The sequence below is a fragment of the Ornithorhynchus anatinus genome, chromosome 2 (assembly GCF_004115215.2).
Source record: "Ornithorhynchus anatinus isolate Pmale09 chromosome 2, mOrnAna1.pri.v4, whole genome shotgun sequence".
In the NCBI taxonomy this organism is placed as follows: Eukaryota; Metazoa; Chordata; class Mammalia; order Monotremata; family Ornithorhynchidae; genus Ornithorhynchus; species Ornithorhynchus anatinus.
This window is the reverse complement of record NC_041729.1, coordinates 140,404,974-140,424,417: the sequence shown is the minus strand read 5'-3', so window position 1 is coordinate 140,424,417 and position 19,444 is coordinate 140,404,974. Positions and strand designations below refer to the sequence as shown.

The 19,444-nt window shown below is 51.7% G+C and overlaps 1 protein-coding gene across 1 annotated transcript in view; it reads left to right on the top strand.

Moving 5' to 3' along the window:
* Positions 1 to 3,220: 3,220 nt before the first annotated feature.
* CLPB (caseinolytic mitochondrial matrix peptidase chaperone subunit B) overlaps positions 3,221 to 19,444 on the top strand; it is a 124,539-nt gene continuing 108,315 nt past the window's right edge. Inside the window, 2 exon segments of the mRNA XM_029058060.2 lie at positions 3,221 to 3,580; positions 9,539 to 9,590. Coding sequence (XP_028913893.1) covers positions 3,289 to 3,580; positions 9,539 to 9,590 — 344 coding nt within the window. The 5' untranslated portion in view covers positions 3,221 to 3,288.

The window sequence follows — 19,444 nt, the reverse complement described above, 5'->3', positions numbered from 1 at the left end:
AAGCGCTTAACAAATACCAACATTTTTATTTTATTTTACAGCTGTAACAAAACATGTCCTCTGCTCTGGGCAGGAATTAGTCTGGCCTAGTGGAAAGAATACCAGCAAAATGCATAATAATAATAATAATAACGTTGGTATTTGTTAAGCCCTTACTATGTGCAGAGCACTGTTCTAAGCGCTGGGGTAGATACAGGGTAATCAGGTTGTCCCACGTGAGGTTCACAGTCTTAATCCCCATTTTGCAGATGAGGGAACTGAGGCACAGAGAAGTGAAGTGACTTGCCCACAGTCACACAGCTGATAAGTGGCAGAGCCGGAATTTGAATCCATGACCTCTTACTTGGAAGCCCGGGCTCTTTCCACTGAGCTACGCTGCGTAATCTTAGGCAAGTTACTTCACTTCTCTGTGCTTCAGTTTCCTCATCTGTAAAATGGGGATAAAATACCTGCTCTCCCTCCCTTTTAGATTGGGAAGCCCATGTGGGACAGGGACTATGCCTAACTTGTTAACCTTGTATCTACGCAGTGTTAATACAGTGCTTGGTACATATATGAGTTGTAGCATGGCCTAGTAGATAGACCATGGGCCTGGAAGTCAGAAGGACCTGGATTCTAATTCCGGCTCCTCCACTTGTCTACTGTGTGACCATGGGCAAGTCACTTAACTTCTCTGTGCCTCAGTTACCTCATCTGTAAAAGGGGGATTAAGACTGTGAGACAGGGACTGTGTCTAGAGAAGCGGCATGGCCTAATGGAAAAAACACAGGACTGGGAGTCAGGGAACCTGGCTTCTAATCTCAGCTCTACCACTCGCCTGCTGTGTGATCTAGGGCAAGTCACTTAACTTCTCTGTGCCTCAGTTACCATATCTGTAAATTGGGGATTAAGACTGTCAGCTCCATGTGAGAAATGGGGTCCAACCCGATTACTTTACATCTACACCAGCTTTTAGAACAGTGACTGGCACACAGACTCACTTAACAAATACCACTATATATATAATATATATTCATATATATATGACCAAATAAAATGTAATGTGTCATGATGGTAAAGAAAAGAATAAAATACGTGAGGATGAAGGGGGCTAGTTGGATCGTCCCAAATGTGGTGTAATTCATTCAATTGTATTTATTGAGCGCTTACTATGTGCAAGGTACTGTCCTAAGTGCTGAATTAAGTGTAATGAATTAATAATAATAATAATGTTGGTATTTGTTAAGCTCTTACTATGTGCAGAGCACTGTTCTAAGCGCTGGGGTGGATATAGGGTAATCAGATTGTCCCACATGAGACTCACATTCTTCATCCCCATTTTACAGATGAGGTAACTGAGGCACAGAGAAGTGAAGTGACTTGCCAACAGTCACACAGCTGACAAGTGGCAGAGCCAGGATTCGAACCCATAACCTCTGACTCCCAAGCCCATGCTCTTTCCACTGAGCCACGCTGAGAAGCCTTGCTGAAGGGAACTGGAAAACATACATTAGGCTAAAGAATAAGCATAGGCACAAGCAACAGCAATTAAACAGAAAACAGATGTACTCATATGAGTGCTAAGGCGGTATGACCAGAAAACTAGGGTTTAAGGAAGGATGATCTCCTGAAGGAAATAGGCTGTGGAATACAGGGATGTGATTTCATTTGTTCAATTGCATTTGTTGAGCGCTTACTGTGTGCAGAGCACTGTTGATGGATTTGAGAAGAGTGCGGACAAGCTGTGTGCAGTGAACACATTTATAACTAGTCCCTTGACGCACTGCCACCCCTGAGGATGGTAAGACTCATTAATGAATGAATAGTGAATGAATGAATGAAAGACTGGAACCAGCACTCCCAACTCCTTGGGAATAATAATAATAATTAAGGTGTTTATTAAGTGCTTACTATGTGCCAGGTACTATATTAAGCGCTGGGGAAAAGCAGCATGGTAGTGGAGAAGGCAAGAACCTGGGAGTCAGAGGACTTAATAATAATAATGATGTTGGCATTTGTTAAGCGCTTACTATGTGCAGAGCACTGTTCTAAGCGCTGGGGTAGATGCAGGGTAATCAAGTTGTCCCACGTGAGGTTCCCAGTCTTCATCCCCATTTTACCAATGAGGTAACTGAGGCACAGAAAAGTGAAGTGACTTGCCCACAGTCACACAGCTGACAACTGGCAGAGCCGGGATTCAAACGCATGGCCTCCGACTCCCAAGCCCAGGCTCTTTCCACCGAGCCACACTGTTGGGTTCTAATCCCCACTCCACCCCCTAATTGCTGTGTGACTTTGGATAGGTCATTTCATTTCTTTTGGGGCTCAGTTCCTGCACCTGCAAACTGGGGATTCAATACTTGTTCTCCCTCCTACTCAGAATGTGGGCCAGTGCTTAGAACAGTGCTCAGTGCTTAGAACAGTGCTTGGCACATAGTAAATGCTTAACAAATACCACTGTCATCATCATCTTGGATCTATCCCAGTGCTTCGTACAGCGTTTGTCCCACAGTAAACATTTAACACATACCAAGATTACCTTGATTCTATTTATCGTGATGATGTTATCTTGCTTTTGTTTATCTCCCCCGATTAGACTGTGAGCCTGTCACTGGGCAGGGATTTTCTCTATATATTGCCGAATTGTACATTACTAGCGCTTAGTAGAGTGCTCTGTGCTCAATAAATACTACTGAATGAATGAATGAATGATGTCTGTCTCCCCCTCCAAGACTGTAAGTCCATTTGGGGCAGGGATTGTCTCTCTTTGTAGCTGAACTGTACTTTCCAAGTGCTTAGTACAGTGATCTGCACAAAGTGAGTGTTCAATAAATATATATGGATGGATGGACAGACGGACGGATGTGGATGGATGGATGGATGGATGGATGGATGGATGGATGGATGGATGGATGGATGGGTGGGTGGGTGAATGAATGAATGAATGAATGAATGAATGAATGAATGAATGAATGAATGAATGAATGAATGAATGAATGAATGAATGAATGAAGGCAGGCGCCTGCTCAAAGCACACTCCCCTTCTCGCCGGTTTCCCCGCTGAGAACTCTATTTCCCAGCAGCCCCCGGGAGCCTCCAGGTGGGCGGCCATTGTTACGTAAGCCGCGCTGCATTCTGGAAGATGTAGTTCTCTCGGCGACTTCCTGCCTAGCAGTCTCCGGGCAGCGGACTACATTTCCCGTGAGGTCACGCGGCCCCCCTCCCTTCCGCGGCCCCTTTGGAGACGGCGTGGGGCAGCCATGTTGGTGGCGGCCCTCGTCGCGGCCGGCGGGTCGGCGTAGCCCGGCGATGCTGGGGCTGCTGCTCCGGAGGCGGATGGCGGCGGCGCCGGGGATCCTGCTCCGGCTGCGAGGGAGCCCGGCCCTTCGGGGCCTCGTCGGGGCGGCCGGGGACAGTCGGCGGGCGCTGCCGTTCTGCGGGGCGGCCGCCGGGGGGCGCCGGAAGGCCGGGGCGCATGCGCAGAGGGCGGAAGAAAGCACGTGGAGCCGGGGCAGCGGGGCCCGGCTCGACGCCTGGGGCCTGGTGGCCGCGGCTGCAGCAGTGGGCGTACACTGCGCCGGCCGGGCCCACGCCGACAAGGGTGATTATCCCGCCTCGTCCCAACCCCCCTCACCCCGAGCGGCCGGCGGGGGAGGGCCAGGACCCCCCCCCCCGGGGGACGCCGGTTCAAACGAAATGCTGGCATTTGTGGCTCGGTGGAAAGAGCCCGGGCTTTGGAGTCACAGGCCGTGGGTGCGAATCCCGCCTCCATCACCTGGCAGCTGGGTGACTTTGGGCAATAATAATGTTGGTATTTGTTAAGCGCTTACTATGTGCCGAGCACTGTTCTAAGCGCTGGGGTAAACACAGGGAAATCAGGTTGTCCCACGTGGGGCTCACAGTCTTAATCCCCATTTTACAATCGAGGGAACTGAGGCACAGAGAAGTTAAGTGACTCGCCCACAGTCACACAGCTGACAAGTGGCAGAGCTGGGATTCGAACTCATGAGCCCTGACTCCAAAGCCCATGCTCTTTCCACTGCGCCACGGGCAAGGCACTTGGGACTTCTTGGTGCCTCATTCAATAATAATGTTGGTATTTGTTAAGCGCTTACTATGTGCAGGGCGCTGTTCCAAGCGCAGGGGTAGACATAAGGGAATCAGGTTGTCCCACGTGGGGCTCACAGTCTTAATCCCCATTTTACAGATGAGGTCACTGAGGCACAGAGAAGTGAAGTGACTTGCCCACAGTCACACAGCTGATTATTGAGCGCTTACTATGTGCAGAGCACTGTACTGAGCACTTGGAATGGACAGCTCGGTAACAGATGGACACAGTCCCTACCCTTTGACGGACTTACGGTCTGATTACGGGAGACGGACAGACAGGAACAATAGCAATAAATAGAATCGAGGGGATGAACATCTCATTACAACAATAGCAAATAAATAGAATCGAGGTGATGTACATCTCATTAACAAAATAAATAGGGTAATGAAAATATATACAGTTGAGCGGACGAATACAGTGCTGAGGGGAGGGGAAGGGAGAGGGGGAGGAGCAGAGGGAAAGGGGGGAAAAGAGGGCTTAGCTGAGGAGAGGTGAGGGGGAGGTAGAGGGGGAGCAGAGGGAAAAGGGGAGCTCAGTCTGGGAAGGCCTCTTGGAGGAGGTGAGCTTTACAGTTCCCTCATCTGTAAAATGGGGATGAAGACTGTGAGCCCCAAGTGGGTCAACCTGATTACTTTGTATCTACCCCAGTGCTTAGCAATGATAATTATTATTATTATTCTCATGGCCTTGACTTCTCAAACCCCTGACCCCCGCATCCTTCCCCAAGTTCCGGCTCTGCCACTTGTCTGCTGTGTGACCTTGGGCAAGTTGCTTCACTTCTCTGGGCCTCAGTGACCTCATCTGTAAAATGGGGATTAAGATTGTGAGCCCCAAGTAGGACATAGACTGTGTCCATCCCGATTATCTTGTTACTGTCTTTACTCTCTAGCTGGAAGCTCACTGTGGGGATTGAACCTCTCTGCCGTCTCTATTAAATTGTACTGGGACAAACTGGTTACCTTGTATCCTCCATGGCGTTTAGAAGAGTGCTCGGCACATAGCGCTTAGCAAATACCATAATAATAGTAATTATTATTATTATTGCGAAGTCCCTAAACTCCTTTCGTTCAATCCATTGCTCCCCCATCTGTAGCCGCCCACATCTGTATGTACTCTTACAGCCTCCTGTATCTCAAGCACCCCAGTCCACTCTTTCTCCCAAACCCCCGACTCTCCTGACCGGGGTGGAGGGAGGAGAACGGATGCTGTCCAAGCGCTGACTTTTGACAGGGATGGGTGTTTGGATGGGGGATCCGCGGTCTGCACCTTCAAGAGGTCTAGGAAACCGAGCCTGGGCAGAAGGTTCTGTCCATGGCCGGAATTGAGATCTGCCTTTCCTGTTGGATGGGAGGCCAAGGTGCTGATCTGCCCTAGACCCTGGGGTGGAAAGTTTTAAGGGGGGACAGAATGGGTTTGACCATTATCCCCTTTCTGGGCTTTTTAAAATGATATTTATTAAGTGCTTACTATGTGCCAGCTACTGTATGGTAGATACAAACTAAGCAGGTAAGACACAGCAGTGTGGCTCAGTGGAAAGAGCATGGGCTTGGGAGTCAGAGGTCATGGGTTCAAATCCTGGCTCTGCCACTTGTCAGCTGTGTGACTGTGGGCAAGTCACTTAACTTCTCTGGGCCTCAGTTACCTCATCTGGAAAATGGGGATTAAGACTGTGAGCCTCATGTGGGACAACCTGATTACCCTGTATCTACCCCAGCACATAGAACAGTGCTCTGCACATAGTAAGCGCTTAACAAATACCAACATTATTATTATTATTATTGTGGGGCTCACAGTCTGGACCCAAGCTTGCCTTCCCTGATGATGGTATTTGTTAAGCGCTTACTATATGTCAAGCCCTGTTCTACATGTTGGTGTAGATTGATGTATTCATTCATTCAGTTGTATTTATTGGGTGCTTACTGTGTGCAGAGCACTCTACTAAGTGCTTGGAATGTACAATTTGGCAACAGATGGAGACAATCCCTGTCCAACAACGGGCCCACAGTCTAAAACGGGGAGACAGACAGCAAAACAAAACAGGCATCAATACCATCAAAGCATATCAGATTGGGCAAAGTCCCTGTCCCACATGGAGCTCACACTCTTATTCCCCATTTTACAGATGAGGAAACTGAGGCAGAGAAATGAGACTTGCTTAAGGCCCCACAGCTGGGATTAGAACCCAGGGCCTTCTGATCACTGGGCCTGTGCTGGAGAGGACCCCGGCAAAGGGATGATGTCTGTCCAGATAGGCTCCTGGCTTCTTCCTTGGGAGATTTGTGCCCAAGGGTCCCTCCACACCCCCCCACCCACCCCCCACCCCCCTTCCCAACTAGTGATTCCCCATCTTGGCCAGACGGCGGCGCTGGGCACCCGCCAGTTGTCCTTCATCCAGTGCTCCCTATTTGGCTTGCTCTGCTCCGCTGACCGAGCCGGGGCCTGGGCGTTCTGCCTGTCTGTATCTGTCACCTTCTGCCGTCTGTCCGTCACCTACTGCTGCCGTCTGCTAGTAGATCTTCAAGCCCTGGGATACGGGATTCTGCCTTACCTCCGGGAGTTTTGGAAACCTGAATCCGGCCACCCTCCTGGGGCCGGACAGTTGTGTTTCCTCCTTGCTGAAGAGGGCCCGACTCCCCGGTTTCATTTCTGTCCCAGGCTGCGGCAGTGCCAACCCACCCCTCATTGATCTGTATCGATCCCAGCGCTTAGAAGAGTGCTTGACATATAGGAAGCGCTTAACGGATACCATGCAAATGAAATAAATAGCCCTTGCCGGACTAACTCCTCTAACTCCTGCCTGGCCCTTCTCTTCTGCTCCAACCCCTACTCGCCTGTCTCCCCCTTCTCCTTCCCCACCTACTCTGGCTGTGGGTCTGGAGCAGTTAGACATATCTATTGAGCACTTACTGTGTGAAGAGTACTGTACTAAGTGCTTGAGAGAGTACAATATAACAGTAAACAGACTCATTCCCTGCCCATTATAGGCTTAGAATCTGGAGATGACGGGGAGGCTCTGTAGATCCGCACTGGTCCAGAGTGACTCTGGAGATCCTTCCTTTGCTGGCTTCTCCCTCCCTTCCACCAGTTTGAGGGTCAGGAGGACAGGCCAGGCGGGAGCCTAGGACACTGGTCTGGCCCGCTCTTTGGGGCTGTACGTGATAGTGTGTGTTCTCTACCGTCGGGGTCTAACACCCAGCAACCTGAGCTCCCGGGGACTGCGTGTGTCCTCACTGTCCGCCTGCAGACTCCTCCAGCTGCCCACCTCCGGGCCTGCCTCTGCCCGGGGCTGGGGCTCGCCCGGCGCTGCCCCTCCTGCTTCTGAGGGAGAGAAATGTGGCCGGAGCAGGGGACTCGGGGCTAGGATCCACTGAGTCTTTAGGGGAGGGGGCCTGGATGAAGGCCTGTGACAGGCCGAGGGACGATTCCTCCTTGGTGGGACTCCCATTACCGGGAGGTGGTAGCACCAGCTACCTCCCGCTTGGGCCCGGTGTTAAGGGTTGCGCCAGGAAGGAAGTCGCTCTTGCCTGTGTCCTCTCTGCTCCCCACATCGCAATCTCTCCTCCTCCGGTTCCTTCCCTCTGACTTTCCCGTCACCGAAGACGGCACCACCCGCCTTCCTGTCTCACAAGCCCGTAGCCTTGGCATTATCCTTGACTCCTCTCTGTCATCCTCCGTCCTTCAGTCAGTCAATCAATCAGTGGCATTTATTGAGCACCTACTATGTGCAGAGCATTATCATAAGCCCTTGAGAGAATATAATGCAACAGAATTAGCAGACCCATTCCCTGCCTGCATTGAGATTACAATCTAGAGGGGGAGACTTCTGAATAAATAATTTATAATATATAATTTAGAGGTGTATACATAAATGCTGTAAGGTTTGGAGGTGGGGCGAATATCAGATGTCCAGAGGTCACAGATCCAAATGCATAGATGATGCAGATGGGAGAGAGAGCTGTATAGAGGGCTTAATCGGGGAAGGCCTCTTAGGAGATGTGACCTTAATTCATTCAGTAGTATTTATTGAGCGCTTACTATGTGCAGAGCACTGTACTAAGCACTTGGAATGAACAAGTCGGCAACAGATAGAGACGGTCCCTGCCGTTTGACGGGCTTACGGTCTGATCGGGGGGGACGGACAGACGAGAACAATGGCGATGAATAGAGTCGAGGGGAAGAACATCTCGTAAAAACAATGGCAACTAAATAGAATCAAGGCGATGTAAATTTCATTAACAAAATAAATAGGGTAATGAAAATATATACAGTCGAGCGGACGAGTACAGTGCTAAGGGGATGGGAAGGGAGAGGGGGAGGAGCAGAGGGAAATGGGGGGAAAAGAGGGTTAAGCTGCGGAGAGGTGAAGGGGGGGTGGTACAGGGAGTAGAGGGAGAAGAGGAGCTCAGTCTGGGAAGGCCTCTCGGAGGAGGTGAGTTTTAAGTAGGGTTTCGAAGAGGGGAAGAGAATCAGTTTGGCGGAGGTGAGGAGGGAGGGCGTTCCGGGACCGCGGGAGGACGTGGCCCAGGGGTCGACGGCGGGATGGGCGAGACCGAGGGACGGTGAGGAGGTGGGCGGCGGAGGAGCGGAGCGTGCGGGGTGGGCGGTAGAAAAAGAGAAGGGAGGAGAGGTAGGAAGGGGCAAGGTTGATGTAGAGCCTCGAAGCCTAGAGTGAGGAGTTTTTGTTTGGAGCGGAGGTCGATAGGCAACCACTGGAGTTGTTTAAGAAGGGGAGTGACATGCCCAGATCGTTTCTGCAGGAAGATGAGCCGGGCAGCGGAGTGAAGAATAGACTGGAGTGGGGGGAGAGAGGAGGAAGGGAGGTCAGAGTTGAAGGTGGAGAGAGTGGTGATCTGTGTATAATAATAATAATAATGTTGATATTTGTTAAGCGCTTACTATGTGCCGAGCACTGTTCTAAGCGCTGGAGTAGACATAGGGGAATCAGGTTGTCCCACGTGGGGCTCACAGTCTTAATCCCCATTTTACAATCGAGGGAACTGAGGCACAGAGAAGTTAAGTGACTCGCCCACAGTCACACAGCCGACAAGTGGCAGAGCCGGGATTCGAACTCATGAGCCCTGACTCCAAAGCCCATGCTCATTCCACTGAGCCACGCTGCTTCTAGGATAAGGATGTATAAGGATGGGGTAGGGAGCGGGAAAGGAATTGGCAGCGAGGTAGATGAGATGGGGGACAGTCTCTCTGCGGGAGCCCCCATGGCTTGGCTGAGGGGACGTGGCTGGGGCATAGAGGCACGAAGATGTGTCTAGACAAGCCCGGCTCTGGGGAGCTCACTGCCTCCTCAGCCCTGGGGCGGCTGGAGGGAAGTGGGCTGGTCCCGCCCTTGGTCCCATTGGAGTGGGAACATCTGTGATGTTTCCAGAGGAACTGACCTGTGTGTGTGTGTGTCTCTCTCTCTCTCTCCCCCACCGCCACCCGTCATCCCAGGGACTGCCCTGCTGGAGGCCGCCCGGACCAACAACGTTCAGGAAGTCAGTAGGTAAGAGAACCCTCCTGCTCCTGCGCCTGGATCCCCTCAGTCCAAGGATCTGAGGCCCACTCAGTGCCCCCTGCCCTTCTGACCGCCAGACCCTCCAAGGCAGTCACCGGGGGTGAGGGACTGTCCAGTGGGGTTCAGCCAGGCACCCCACCAATTCATACCCCCCTCGCCAGGTGTGGCTTCAGCCCCGAGGCCAAGGGTACACACATCTTCCTTTAGGGGCCCAGATTACGGCATCAGACCAGGTGGCAGTGCGGGTGAATGGTGGTCTTCCGGCGCCCAGGATGACCAGCATAATATACTGCTGCTGTGTTCCATAAGGGAGAAGTGGCTCGCTTTGAACCAAAATGCAAAAGAATCTGGAGACAGATCTCAAAACAAAATCAGTACCAGGTGCTGCACACGGCAGACACAGAGAATGTGTATGTCAGTCTGTCTCTGCCTGCCTGCCTGCCTGCCTGCGAGTCCCGTTTGATCTTTTCAGCCATGCATGAACCAAAGGTCACCTTAACCATCATTGGAACCTTCAAGGATAATGGGTACTCCATTTATGTAAAGCCTAGGAATCTGATATTCGACTTTAGCCTGCTTTTCTCCAGGTTTCCGGGGCCAGTTCTGCTAGCCTTTGCCTCTGACTCTAATATTCCACCCTTTCCACCTTGGTCGCCATGCTCCGAGCCTTCTCCCCTTCAGGTTTGCCTGGTGTGGACCAGAGAACTGTCCCTGTGGCTGTGACCGGGCTCTGACCAGGGCCAAGTGTAGAGGAGAGAGAGCCAGCCCCACTCTTCCAGGACTTGCTCCTGCCAGTTAACCCCAACTCTGCATCAGCTGTGCAGCACTGCTGATGAGTATGCAGCTTGGGGTCCCCCTGACCCCTGGCTCTCTTCCTGCCAAGCATGTGCCAAGCCATCTTCTCCTTCCCTGAGAGTGTGGGCTTTTTTCTCAGCCCTGAGCATGTTGCCTCATTATCGGGCCCGTTGTGTTTCAAGCTCTTCCATAAGCCCTTCTGCCCAGGTGGCTAAGTGGCTTTTAGCTGCATTCCTGCCTTGCCCCCCAGGGGATGGTGGGGGTCCGAGCCCGGACTGGCAGGCTAGGGTGCCGCTGTGGTGTAATAATAATAATGTTGGTATTTGTTAAGCGCTTACTATGTGCAGAGCATTGTTCTAAGCGCTGGGGTAGATACAGGGTAATCAGGTTGTCCCATGTGAGGCTCATAGTCTTAATCCCCATTTTACAGATGAGGTAACTGAGGCACAAGTGAAGTTAAGTGACTGGCCCACAGTCACCCAGCTGACAAGTGGCAGAGCCGGGATTCGAACCCTTGACTTCTGACTCCCAAGCCCGGGCTCGTTCCACTGAGCCACGTTGTTTCTCCTTGCCCTGCCAAGTTCCCAGACTGGAGCCCATCCTCTCCTGCGCTCGCGTCCCTGCCTGGGCCGGTGGTCCGCGCTTTCGTGCCCCCGGCCCCTGCAGCCCCGCCCCCGCAACGTGTCTGCCACCACGGTGGGCAGAGCGGGGACCGTGGTCCCCAGCCCGTCAGTCCCAGCTTCACACGGGGCAGCTTTCAAACAGGAACTCTCACCACTGGCTTTAAAGCCCTCAGTCAGCTTACCCTCTCCCAGCTCACCTCAGTACTCTCCTACTACAACCCAGCCCGCACACGTCACTCCTCTAATGCCAACCATCTCAGTATACCTCTGTCTTGTCTATCACGCCATTGACCCCTCGCCCACATCCTGTCTCTGGCCTGGAACACCCTCCCTATTCCTCTTCCCACCTTTTTAAGTCTTATTGAAGGCACATCTCCAAGAGGCCTTCCCTGACTAAGCCCTCCTTTCCTCTTCTCCCACTCCCTTCTACGTTGCCCTGACTTGCTCCCTTTATTCATCCCCTCTCCCAGCCCCACAGCACTTATGTCCTTATCTGTCATTTAGTAATTTATATAAATGTCTCTCTCCCCCTCTAGACCGAAAGCTCAGTGGGGGTAGTATTTGTTTGACGTGAATTAGCAACTGCAGTTATTTGGCGGAACCAAAAATTCCACGTAGAAATACCTGCGTCATCCTTTGCTTGAAACTCATTCTTTGAAATCTGGGGTTCCCAACCGCCCCCTTTAAAAAAGTACCATGATTCTTCCCTTTGCAGGCACCACTCCCTCCCCCCAGCCCAGTCAGGTTTGTGCCATCCACAGCTTCCAGATAAAATGCCTGTTCAGTCAATGGTATTTATTGAGGGCTTACTGTTTTCAGAGCACCGTACTAAGCGCTAGGGAGAGTACAGTGCAGTAGAGTTGCTTGACATGTTCCCTGCCCACTGGAGCTTACAGCATAGAGGGGGAGGCATCCTTTTTTATTTTTTGATTGTATTTGTTAAGCACTTTCTATGTGCCAAGCACTATACTGAGCACTAGGTAATAATGTTGGTATTTGTTAAGCACTTACTATGTGCAGAGCACTGTTCTAAGCACTGGGGTAGATACAGGGTAATCAGGTTGTCCCATATGAGGCTCACAATCTAGATAGAAGCTGATCAGGTTGGACACAGTCCCTGTCCCATATGGGGCTCACAGTCTTAATCCTCATTTTACAGATGAGGGAACAGAAGCACGGAGAAATGAAGTGAGTTACCCAAGGTCCCACAGCAGACAAATGGCAGAGCTGGGATGAGTGCTCCATCCACTAGGCCACCCTCCTCATTAAAGTAAATTTCAGAAGACTATGTCCTTAAGTGCTGTGAGGCTGAGGATGGAGTGACTATCAAGTGCTTAAAGAGTACAGATCCTGTTCATATTGATGTGTTTGCAGGGGAATGCTTTGCTAGAAGATTAAAGTAAATTTTATCAAAGAGATGTTTTTTCTGCTAAAATGAAAGTGTTCTTTTGGGTTTTTTTCTCCTCGTATCACAATAAAATGAGAAACGCCTAAAAAAAAAGACTTCCAACAGGAAGGACTGTTGAAGTTGAAGTTAACTTTCACTTACCTGCTCTCCCCTTTAGACTGTATGTGGAACAGGGACTGCATTCAGTCCGATTGTCTTGCATTTACTCCAGAATTTAGCACAAAGTAATGTCTTAAACAAATGTAGTTGTGGTACATTGTTATTATTTTAAATGGTATTTGGTAAGTGCCGACCAGGTGCCAGACACTGTACTGGGTGCTGGGGTGGTTGTAAGATCATCAGGTTGCACCCAGTCCATGTTCCACATGGGGCTCGTGGTTTTAATCATCGTTTTATAGATGAGGCTCAGAGGAGTGATTTGCCTAAGATCACACAGCGTGGCCTAGTGGATAGAGCACAGGCCTGGGAGTTGGAAGGACCTGGGTTCTAATCCCAGCTCCACCACTTGTCTCCTGTGTGACCTTGAGCAAGTCGTTTAACTTCTCTATGCCTCAGCTCCCTCATCTATAAAATGGGGATTAGGATCTTGAGCACCCTGTGGGACAGGGACTGTGTCCAACCTGATTATTTTGTATCTAAGAACAGTGCATACAGTAAGCGCTTAACAAATACCGTTAAAAAAAATGGGGGGGCAGAGCTAGGATTAGAACCCAGGTCTTCTGACTCCCAAGTCTGTTTTCTCTTTCCACTAGGCCACACTGCTTCAATATAATAATAATATTCCAATTATGACTAGTCCACTGACAGTGAAGGCCCCCAGGGCTGTGACTGTGGCTGGAAGGGGACAAACAAAGGGACACACAGTTCCGATGACACCATACCCGTAGGCTGCCGTTTGGGGGGCCTCTCAGATTTCTTTTTCAGGGTCTGGTTCTGTTTTTCCCTTCTTCCCCCTTGTCACATGATCCCCCCTCTAAGCCGCCCTGCCGTTCTGCATTGTAGCACCCTCCGATGACCTGCCTGCACTCGGCTTTTGTTCTTCCCGTTGCCTGTCCCATCAGAGTGGGACCTCCTCAAGGGCAGTGACTGGGAATGTCCTTCCTCCCCTCCCTCCCCTCTTCTCCCTTCCCTCTCTTCCCTTCCTCTCCCTACTCATTCCCTCCTCTCCCTACCCATTCCCTCCTCTCCCTTCCCTTCCCTCCCCTCCCTCTCTAGAATCAGCGTGGCTCAGTGGAAAGATCCCGGGCTTTGGAGTCAGAGGTCGTGGGTTCAATCCCAACTCCGCCCCTTGTCAGCTGTGTGACTTTGGGCAAGTCAATTCACTTCTCTGTCCCTCAGTTACCTCATCTGTAAAACAGGGATTAAGACTCTGAGCCCCACCTGGGACAACCTGATAACCTCGTACTTCCCCTGGCGCTTAGAACAGTGCTCAGCACCTAGTAAGCGCTTAACAAATACCATCATCATTATTATTATGTAAGCTCACCTCTAGACTAAGTTCGTCTCTAGACTGTAAACTCATTCTGGGCAGGGAATGTACGTGTTATACTGTTATATTGTACCCTCCCAAGTTCTTAGTACAGTATTTTCCATACAGTAAGCGATCAATAAATATGATTGAATGAATGGAGAGAGAATGGGCCTCGGAGTCGGAAGGCCCAGGGTTCTCATCAGTGCTCTGCCAGTTGCTTGCTGGGCGACCTTGGGCAAGTCACTTAATTTCTCTGTGCCTCAGTTTCCTCAACTGTAAAATATGGATTCAGTACCTCTTTTCCCTCCTACTTAGACATGTGGGATAAGGACTGTGTCCGACCTCATTAACTTGTACCTAGCCTGTGTTTAGAACAGTGTTTGACACATAGTAAGTGCATAACAAATACCATTAAAAAAAAGTGGCAGAGCCAGGATTAGAATTTAGAACTCCCACTGCCCCTCGAGCTGGTGCTTTTTCTGCCAGGCCACGCTGTCTCCCAAGTATATGGAGCATTCCTAACTGCCGGGACTCTCCTGGATTCAGTGGCCTGGCCCGTGGCTCCTTAGCACTGTCTGTTTGGTGGATAGGTGGGAGACCACGTCCCCCTGACCTGCTCCCTTTATTCATTCCTTCTCCCAGCCCCACAGCACTTAGGTACATATCTGTCATTTATTTATTTATATTAATATCTGTCTTCCCCTCCTCTAGAATGTACGCTCGTTGTGAGCAGGGAATGTGTCTGTTATATTGTTATATTTTATTCTCCCAAGCAATTCATACAGTGTCCTGTGCGCAGTAAGCGTTCAGTAAATACGATCAACCGACTGACTGGAGGCCCTCGCTGCCATCCCAACTGTTACCCAGGCCCACATTTGGGGAGGGGGCGCTGCTTGGAACAGATGTCATTGTTGTTCTAAAAGTTCAAGTTTCCAGGTCCCCTCCCGCCCTCCCCACCTGTCGGGGGGGAGCACCGAGTGCGTCCCGGCGCCCGAGCCCAAGCTCAAACGTGCCCCGCGGGCTCAGCCTTCTGCCGGAGTGAGGCCGAGCCGCTCACCCGGAACTGGGGGCTCGGCAGAGAATGGGAGCCACATCTGGTCGGGGGCGGGAGGTGGGGGCCACGGAAGAGTCGCTCCGGATGGAAGGGAAAGTCAGGCGGAGCTCACGTCCCCCCAGGGCAGCGCAGGGGTAGGGGCTGGCCTGGATCGGGCTGCGGGGAGCTCCTCTCCCTGCCCCGGTGCTTTTCTCGAGAGGAACTGGCTAGGCCCTCTTTCCCCGTCCCTCTAGAGAGCCAGGCTTCAGCGCTGTGCACCCAGTCTCTTGGGCAGAGGCTGCCGGTGGGTGACAGACCTCACTAGCCCGGGGCGTGGACCCCACCCCTGGCCTTCTGCCAGGCCCAGCGGCAGCGGCTCTCCTGCGTCTCCTCTGTCCTCTCCCTCACTGGGGCCGGGGGTGGGGAGGGCAGGCATTCAATGGCTGGCATTCAGTGCCAGCCAGTGGATCTCCTACCCTGACAGAGCAGAGCTGGGCAAGCACTGGTGCCGTGGAAACGGGGGAGGTCACCAGGAGAGTCAGGGAGGCGGAGAAGGCTTCTTAAGGTCTCTTTAATCCCTCCTTTCCTCTTCTCCCACTCCCTTCTGCTTCGCCCTGACTTGCTTCCTTTATTCATCCCCCCTCCCAGCCCCACAGCACTTAATTACATAGCTGCAATTTATTTATTTATATTAATGTATCTCTCCCCGTGAAGACTATAAGCTTGTTGTGGGCAGGGGATGTGTCTGTTGTTGGACTCTCCCAAGCGCTTAGTACAGCGCTCTGCACACCGTTAAGCACTCGGTACGACTGAATGTGTTTCTTCTATAAGCCACCCAAAGGCTTAGAACTTTTCAAGCTGAAGAGATACAGACCAAGAGAGAGCAGGATAGCAGTGAGAGGGTAGACAGGGTGGCCCAGAATGGTTCCCCGGATCCCACAGCACCCCAGGTTGGGATCCCTGTGGGAGGATGGGAGATTCCAAATAAGCCCCAGGAAATCTTTCTTCCCCCATCGGGAGCAGCGGGAACCCTTGGCAGTTCCCAAGGGGATGGAGCGGTCCCTGTTGGGTCACGCCTAGGGATTTAAAGGGTGGACTTCCGGGACCTCGGTGGTCTCTCTCGCTAACCAGGAGGGTGAATGTCCAGGAGGCTCGTACGTGCATCCTGAAGCCCCCGCCAGACACAAGCCTAGGCTGGACCCACCTTAGGTGGGACTGGCTCTGGATAATATCGCTCCAGATGGTTGCCCGGGAACGCTCAGCTGATGGACTCCCCCAAAACCCCGGTTGGCACCTGAAGTGACCCCGTCTCTATCCTCCAGTCCCCGGTCCCTCCATCTACTTCCCCCCAATCACCTTCTGGGCTTAGTTAGCGGTACTGTCAGTGTCCAGTTTCTGGATATTGGAACGATTTCCCTCAGCGGGAGAGGGGAGAATAGGCACTGTGGTGGAGGGGCACAGCCCTGCAAGTCAGAAGGACCTGGGCTCTGATCCCAGCTCCGCCACTTGTCTGCCTCTAGTTTGTAAGCTTGTTGTGGGCAGGGAATGTATCTGCTTATTTTTGTATTGTACTCTCCAGGCGCTTAGTAGAGTGCTCTGCATACGGTAATCGCTCAATAAATATGAATGAAAGAATGAATAAATTCATTCAATAGTATTTATTGAGCGCTTACTACGTGCAGAGCACGGTACTAAGCACTTGGAATGAACAAGTCGGCAACAGATAGAGACAGTCCCTGCCGTTTGACGGGCTTACGGTCTAATCGGGGGAGACGGACGGACGAGAACGATGGCGATAAATAGAGTCAAGGGGAAGAACATCTCGTAAAAACAATGGCAGCTAAATAGAATCAAGGCGATGTACAATTCATTAACAGAATAAATAGGGTAATGGAAATATATACAGTCGAGCGGACGAGTACAGTGCTGAGGGGATGGGAAGGGAGAGGGGGAGGAGCAGAGGGAAAGGGGGAAAAGAGGGTTTAGCTGCGGAGAGGTGAAGGGGGGGTGGTAGAGGGAGTAGAGGGAGAAGAGGAGCTCAGTCTGGGAATGCGGTGTGACCGTGGGCAAGTCACTGGACTTCTCTGGCCTCAGTTCCCTCATCTGTAAAATGGGGATTAAGACTCCGAGCCCCATGTGGGACGTGGACTGTGTCCAACTTGATTATATTGTATCTACCCCAGTACGTAGTACAGCCCCTGGCACATAGTATGTGCTTGATAAAAGCCATTTAAAAAGGGGGTGACAGCCCAGAAAAATGAATGAGTCGGGTGCCTTCCTGGTCGCGGAGCCTGAGAAGGTCTCAGGTCTCTGTGCCTCCTCTGCTACAGTAGTTGTGGTGATAGTGATAGTGTTTATTAAGCACTTGCTGTGTGCAGAGCACTGTACTAAGCGCTGAGAGAATTAGAATTCCCGGTGGGAATTAAGAGAGGGTCATTGTCTCTCAAGGGGCTCCCAATCTAAGAGCAGGATCTTAGACTAACAGACTGTCGCTACTTCCTCCGGACTCCTCTATAGGGAGGGTTAAATTACTAACATTAATGTCATTAATATTATTTAATCTGGAATATATGGAAGAGATACTCTCCAAGGCACCCTGGTACTAGACCCACTATTTTCTCTTAATGTTATTTTATTTTAAATTTGGCTTGCATTTTCCCACCCATCTCTGGCATCCGGGCATAATAATAATTATGGTATTTGTTAAGCGCTTTCTATGTGCCAAGCACTGTTCTAAACCCTGAGGTAGATATGGGGTCATCAGGTTGTCCCACGTGGGCTCACAGGCTTAGTCTTAATTGGGCATGGGAACTGGGGCCAGCGGGAGCCAGAGTGTGGGCAGGGCCAGGTCTGTGGGACCCTGGGAAGGGGCAAGACTGAAGACCTTGGGTGCCTCCATGGGGCTTGACCAGCTAGGCCTCTGGTGCCCGGCTGTCCCAGAGAAAGAAGCATTTTTATGGTCATCCTTTCTCCTTTTCTGGCCTATACCAGTGGTTGGCCTAAGGGTCTGACTCTCTCCAGGCAGTGGTATTCGTTGAGCACTTACTGTCTGCAGAGCACTATACCAAGCGGTTGGGTGAGTACAGCACAGTAGAGAGTTGGGAGACAAGATCCCTGCAGGTTTGCTCCAGCGGGGTACAGTTTCCCAGTCCTCTGTCAATGTCAGTGGTATTTATTGGGCACCCTTCTAAGTGCATGGAAGACTCTAACAAAAGAAAAAAACACGATCCCCGGCCTCAGGGAGTTTACAGTTTAATGCATGCTTCCATGGGACCGTGAATTGCATCTTTGGTGCCTCATTGCTGGATGGAGAAGGCCTGGGACAGCCGACCCCGTAAGTGCCGTCCGGGTCAGAGTCTGACCCGATGCTGCTGCGGCCGAACGTGGGCAGGGTGTGGGCTCGGTCACTAGGATCCTGGCTGTTTCCATGGTTTCTGTCACAGAGATGCATTGATGATGATGATGATGATAACGGTATCTGTTAAACGCTTATTGTGTGCCAAGGCACTGTTCTAAATGCTGGGGTAGATCCAAGATAATCTGGTTTGAACACAGTGCCTGTCCCATATAGGCCTCCGTCTTAATCCCCTTCTGACAGATGAGAGAACCGAGGCCCAGAGAAGTGAAGTGACTTGCTCAAGGTCACACATCAGACAAGTGGCAGAGCCGGGTTCAGAATTCATGGTCTTCTGACTCCCAGGCCCGTGCTCTATCCAGTAGTTCATGCTACTTCTCAGCAGCATGTTGGGGTGTCAGTGTCACCAGGAGAAGGAAGACGTAAGTTTTAATGGGCTCTTCACCCCTGCAGCATTTCTCCACCTCTCCCTGATCTCTAGGCAGCTCGTGGAACAGCCCCCTCCTCAGGGCCGGAGCGGTGAGGGGGCTGCCAATCGTTTCCCCAGATGCCTCCCCTGATAGGGCCGTGCTGGGAGGGCGTAAGCTCCGGGATTTCCCCAGGGACAGGATCCTTCCATGGAGAAAGCAGCAACCCTGCTGAACTTACCTTTGTTCCACAAGCGTCCCCTCCAGCCCGCAGGGGGATCCCTGGCTCGGGGACCGCGTGGATGTGGCATCGCTGAATGTGGAGAGCGAGAGGAGGCGGGGGGTGGTCCAGCAAGGGTGCAGAGATTCCCGGGGCCCGAGAAGATCCCAGGTCGAACCCTGGCCGTGACAAGCCTCCACAGCAGCAGCAGCAGCAGCCGCTTGAAAGATATTAGTTGTCCGTTCCCTGGGCTCCCTTTAGGCCAGAGGGTGCGGGGCTAAGGCCCAGCCCTTCTGGTCCGTCCGGGCGAGGGTGCCATCGTAGCCGACCCCTGCTTCCTGCTGGCGGAGGATTGGCCCCGGAGCCGGCTGGGTTAGAAGATACTGGGAGGCCGCTGGCTCAGGTCCCCACTTCAGTCATAATAATAATAATAATGTTGGCATTTGTTAAGCGCTTACTACGTGCAGAGCACTGTTCTAAGCGCTGGCATAGATACAGGGGAATGAGGTGGTCCCACGTGAGGCTCACAG